General features: G+C 50.1%; 1 protein-coding gene across 1 annotated transcript in view; it reads right to left on the reverse strand.

Annotated features, from left to right (window-relative positions):
• Positions 1–287: 287 nt before the first annotated feature.
• The window catches only part of LOC113806354 (serine/threonine-protein phosphatase 6 regulatory ankyrin repeat subunit B), a 7,492-nt gene continuing 2,779 nt past the window's right edge, over positions 288–5,000 (reverse strand). Inside the window, exons 3-8 of the mRNA XM_027357478.2 lie at positions 4,919–5,000; positions 3,981–4,387; positions 3,445–3,756; positions 3,042–3,332; positions 2,507–2,917; positions 288–2,110 (exon numbers count right to left, since the gene is read on the reverse strand). The exon at positions 4,919–5,000 is cut by the window's right edge and continues 231 nt beyond it. Of these exons, the coding sequence (XP_027213279.2) occupies positions 428–2,110; positions 2,507–2,917; positions 3,042–3,332; positions 3,445–3,756; positions 3,981–4,387; positions 4,919–5,000 (3,186 nt within the window). The 3' untranslated portion in view covers positions 288–427. The remainder of the gene's footprint in view (positions 2,111–2,506; positions 2,918–3,041; positions 3,333–3,444; positions 3,757–3,980; positions 4,388–4,918) is intronic.

A 5,000-nucleotide genomic window follows, 5' to 3' on the forward strand; every position in this document is an offset into this window, starting at 1 on the left:
AAAGAGATAATTCATTGTCTGCACTGAAATGCCAGACATTTTTATTTAGACGATACTTGACATAATAATCATTACAATCTGAGCACCAGACTGCCCTCTCAGTCGCAGGGGTCAGTGTTCACAACAATTGGGTAACTAAGGATAGATAGATAGATATACATAAAATTTTCTATTTCTATATAATCTCAGACCTACAATGAACATTATTACCATGTTTGCTGATGGATTAGTCTCTGTTACCAACTCATTAAATTCCTCTCAGGTTTCCTCTCAGTTGATAACTCATATTTCACTTTTTAGTAAATAGGGTGTGGGTGTGTGGGTGTGTGGATGTGTGGGTGTGTGGGTGTGTGCGTGTGTGTGTGTGTGTGTGTGTGCGTGTGTGCGTGTGCGTTAGTTCGCGTGTCGTATATTTTCACACAGGTACTTATATGATAGACTCCAGGAACTTGACGATCTGCACAGCTCCAAAGCCTACTTTCGGGCTTTCAAAATCCCCTCCGAAATAGGCTGGCACTTTCGAAGGCACCAAGGAATCTGCTTCATCTGCGCCTTTCTGGAAGCGGTGGCACATCAGTCGGAAGACGTCTGCCATCAGACTGACCAGGGCGCCCTCCTCCCACTTCTCCCCTCGCCTCCTCTTGTCCTCCAGCCGCCTGAAGAAGCAGTTCTTGAGGGCGAAGCCGGGTGGGGTGGCGATCTTCCACGGCCGGCAGTCCCACCAGCTGTACCTGTTCTTGACTTCGCGAGGCATCCAGCGCTCGGCCTTGAAAGTGTACAGGAGCGTCTTGCAGGTCATGTAGACTCGCCGCTCTTCAGGGGAGAGGCCCTGCAGGACGACTGCCTCGGGCTCGGCGAAGGAAAACCTCCACTGAGAGTCGTCTATGTTGGTGATGCCTAGTGTCTCCTCTGCCTGCGCCGGGGTGAGGTACGGCTTGGGGAAGTCTGGCGGCCAAGGCGTGGCGATGACGGGGACGAGATCCACACTAATCAAGAGAAGGGGACACTCGGATCCCTGCCACGCCATCTGGATCGCCGCGCCCACCTGGGTCCTTGTCACCCCTGGCGGGACGAGGCTGAGGCGAGGGTCACGAAAACGGTGGTGCTTCAGTGCTTCGTATGTCAGGTTGTAGAAAGTGTCCTTCCAAACAGTGGCTCGAAGCTTTTTCTCAAAGTCTGGATCTTCACTTCCCACTTTGAGGCAAAGCGTATGTCCCGTTGCAATGGCCTTGTGCTTTGGGAACTCACAGATCTCCACCTTCACTTCCGGAAGATGCGAGATGACCAGATTGACATCGAATTCGTCGGGGGCGAAAAGGCGAGTGTTGTCTCGTGAGCTTCCAAGGAGTTTTAGGCTCCCGTTAAACATTGGGTTTTTCTCTGCCACTTTTCCTTTGATGACCTCAAGTTCGGCCATGACCGCGTCCTTTACCTCAGCCGCCTCACCGCTACTGAAGTTCACTGAATCTTCTGCAGTCATTTCAATGAGTTTGGACAGCGTGAGAGACTGGAAGTGGTTTTGGAATACCATTTGCGGGTCGTTTGTGTCTGGAAGCTCATTTATCTCCCCAGACTTACGATATTTCTTCAAGTAAAGGCCGAAATTCCGACAGATATCTGAAGGTGTTGTCCCTGCCCTGCAGATTAGTTTTTCTCTCATCTGAAGTGACCACAGCTGTTTGTTGGCCAGCGAGTAACCGAACATGGCCGCCAAGTGTGCAGGTGTGTGTCCTCCAGTGTCCTTCAAGGTGAGGTCGGCTCCAAGGTTCAGTAACAAGGCCACCAGGTTCTTATGGCCGTAAGCGGCGGCCTGATGTAGCGCAGTTGTCCCTGTGATGGGATCAGCCTCCTCGTTCACCGAAATGACCCCCTTCGTTATCAGAATAAACGGAAGCTGCACGAGGCCATGCTGGGATGCCACCAGCAGCGTCCTTCTCACGATGTCCTTCTCGTACATGGGTGTCTCAGACGGGGCGACGCCAGGGATCAGGTGCGTTTGGTACAGGTCGCGGTGGAGGTCCTGGATCCTCCGGAAAAGCTTTTTCTCTTCTTCGTCCTTTGTTTTCTCCTCTTGGTGATTCAACACTCTCATTTCTTGCTCGTAAATCATCTGTTTGAATAATCCGTGGTTATTAGAACAGGTCCTCAGCTATTAATGATAATAATATGCCAAGACCAAAATATTTTCTGAACATAGAATCTGCAGCCCTGTCTTTATTTTTTTTGTGGAATATTTGAGAAATGTGTTTGCATTTCTTTATAAATGTCAATCAAAAAGTTGTAAATGCTACTCAGAATGAAAGAAATGGTGGAAAATGCAAGTCAATTTCAACAAAATTTCTTGGAATTAATACAGTGCATAATTAGAGAACTTCCATGCAGCCCCAGGATGTGATCTACAAAGGAGACGATGAAGAGAAACGAGCCTAAGACACTGGTTCTAGGGTGCTCCGGAATATGATTTTCATTCTAGAACCGTGACTTGGCTGGGAAACCCTTGGCTCACCTTTTCCAGCTCTTGTCTTTGGGAAGGAGAGAGCGAGTCCCGTGGAAGTTGGCCCGTAGTGTCCCTAATGTAAAGACTCGCCGTGGTCTTGGCCATGAAGTGTATGAGCCTCTGGTGTCCCTCCTGCACTGCCGCCGCCATGGGAGACATCCCGCTGCACACATCGTGTCCGTGGGCCAGCGCTCCCGCCTGCTGTAGGAAGAGGGCCGTCAAGGAGCAGTTGGCTCGTGCAGCTTCGACCATGAGGCTGGTGAGGAGCTGCTGCTGCTGTGGCTTGCCCGAGGACTGAGCGGGCCAAGCTGCTTTCCACGGCGTCCGACTCCGCAAGGCGTCTAGCAGGAAATCGATGCCATCACGCAGCTCGGTGGCCTCGCAAAGTGTCTTTTCCTCCTGCAAGACATTCTCCATGTGCTGGAAAAGTAAAGGATTACCGAATTAATCGCCCAACGAATACTTTGCACACTTGCTTTTTGAGTCCCTGACTTTATCCATCTTTTTCTTGGAGCTCATAAAGGAAAAAAGAAAAGGGACATACCCTGGTGATGAGCATGCTGACCATAGCAGTTACATCAGGAGACAGCCATGCCACCTGCACTAGGTTGAGCCGGTGAAACGTGATGTTGACAGACGCGCCGGCGGCCAGCAGAAAACTGACCATCCTCGGCCGGTTGGATGTGACTGCGAGGACGAGGCTGTGGGTACTGTACTCCCCCGTGGGCTCCAGAGGGGCACCCGCCTTCACTAGTGCAGATGCTTTCTTGACATCATCCCCGGTGCTGATTGCACTTAGCAGCTCTCCGTACAGCTCTTCTGGCGTCTTTCCTGTCTGACAGGCGCATCAACTTTAGTTCCGGTGTCGTTATCCGTGACAGATGACAAACATTTATTTCTAGATCCTTCACCTTTGCTTCTGGACACACAATATGGACGCAACATACCTCATCTCGTTTCCGAGCTTGGATAAGAGCTTCCGCGACTTGGAAATGACCATTTTGGCGTGCCAGCTCGTCTGCCGTTTGGCCTCGGTGGGTGAGCACCCCAGGGTACACACCGCACATTTCAATCAAGACCTCAGCTGTTTTCTGGTGTCCTAAAGCGGCAGCCAGATGCAGGAGGGTGTGTCCACGGGAGTCCTGGTAGTGGCCATCGCGGGTCCTGGGAATCACGTCCTTAAGGGTAAACCATTCCTGCAGGCGCACGTTTGAACTTAGACTCCCGTGGTCATATTCATAAACCTCTTGGCTGTTTGCCTGCAAGCATCCAAGAAGTTCATTATCAGTCATGAATGGTTAAACATGCATTTTTGAAATATCAAAAATATATTTGAATTATATCCAACAAATGCAAAACTACTAATATATACTCTTATTTTATGAAATAACTCATAAAGAACACATTAGACATCAGAGAGATACAGGATATTAATCTGTATATCTAACCCCACCGACATTGCCATCATACAGGGCTACATTACATGCAGTTTCCTCCTGGGTATCGATGTCGGATTGGAGTCCTGGAGCTTCAGGAACCACCAGCGGATGTCGTTCATGCCCCACACGTCGGCGCAGTTATCCGGCGTGTGTCCGTTCTCGTCTCGCGCGTTGGGGTCCAGACCGTACTTGAGGAGCAGCTTGGCCGTGCTCTTGAGGCCCTGCATGGCTGCCATGTGGAGGGCCGTCATGCCCGTGGACGAGCGGGCATGGCGGTCACAGCCGGACTCGATCAGGAGAGTCACCAGGTGGTCGTGGCCATGTTGGGCGGCGGTGTGCAGGGGCGTGAATCTCCTGGGCGTGCAGACGTCGATGTTGGCGCCCGAAGCGAGCAAGGCGGCGATGCCAGCTTCATCGCCTCTGTACGCCGCCATATGCATGGGGCTGAAGGCTGGAAAAGAATTATTTATTTGCGCTCATCCAGCCATTGCGAAGACTGAGCTTCGAGCTTACAGTTATGTATTCACTTCTGCATGTAAAACTGAAAATAAATACAGTATTTCACACCTGCTGTATGAGATATAGTAACTTCTTAATAACAGTTATGTGAGGTGAATTGCAAACAATACACGATGTATCACAGTATCAACTCTATAGAACCTGATGAATATATTACTGCAGCTAAAGTTCAGTCATAATCTTTAAATATCTGAAGTGATTGTACAATAAAGCACAAAATTCACAATTTACCTTTATCTGTATAACTATGACCGCGTTTGTGTATTAACTCTCGATATAACTGAATCCTTGTAAGAAGAGAGAGCTTTGCATCTAAATTAATGAGATGCATTACTCTGTCTTACCCACCAAGCGGTAGAGAAACATAAAGGGTGCAGAGGAGAACTACAGAAGAGCCCGGGGTCAAGCACACTAAGCCCACGACCCAGGATATACGATCGAGGACGAGGCTCGATCTGCTCACCGAAACCTCCGGAGGACATGCAGTCGACGTCCGCGCCGCCCTTCGCCAGGGAGGGGATCATCGAGGACCCGCCACAGGCAGC

Source organism: Penaeus vannamei, chromosome 14 (assembly GCF_042767895.1).
Source record: "Penaeus vannamei isolate JL-2024 chromosome 14, ASM4276789v1, whole genome shotgun sequence".
NCBI classification, from domain to species: Eukaryota; Metazoa; Arthropoda; class Malacostraca; order Decapoda; family Penaeidae; genus Penaeus; species Penaeus vannamei.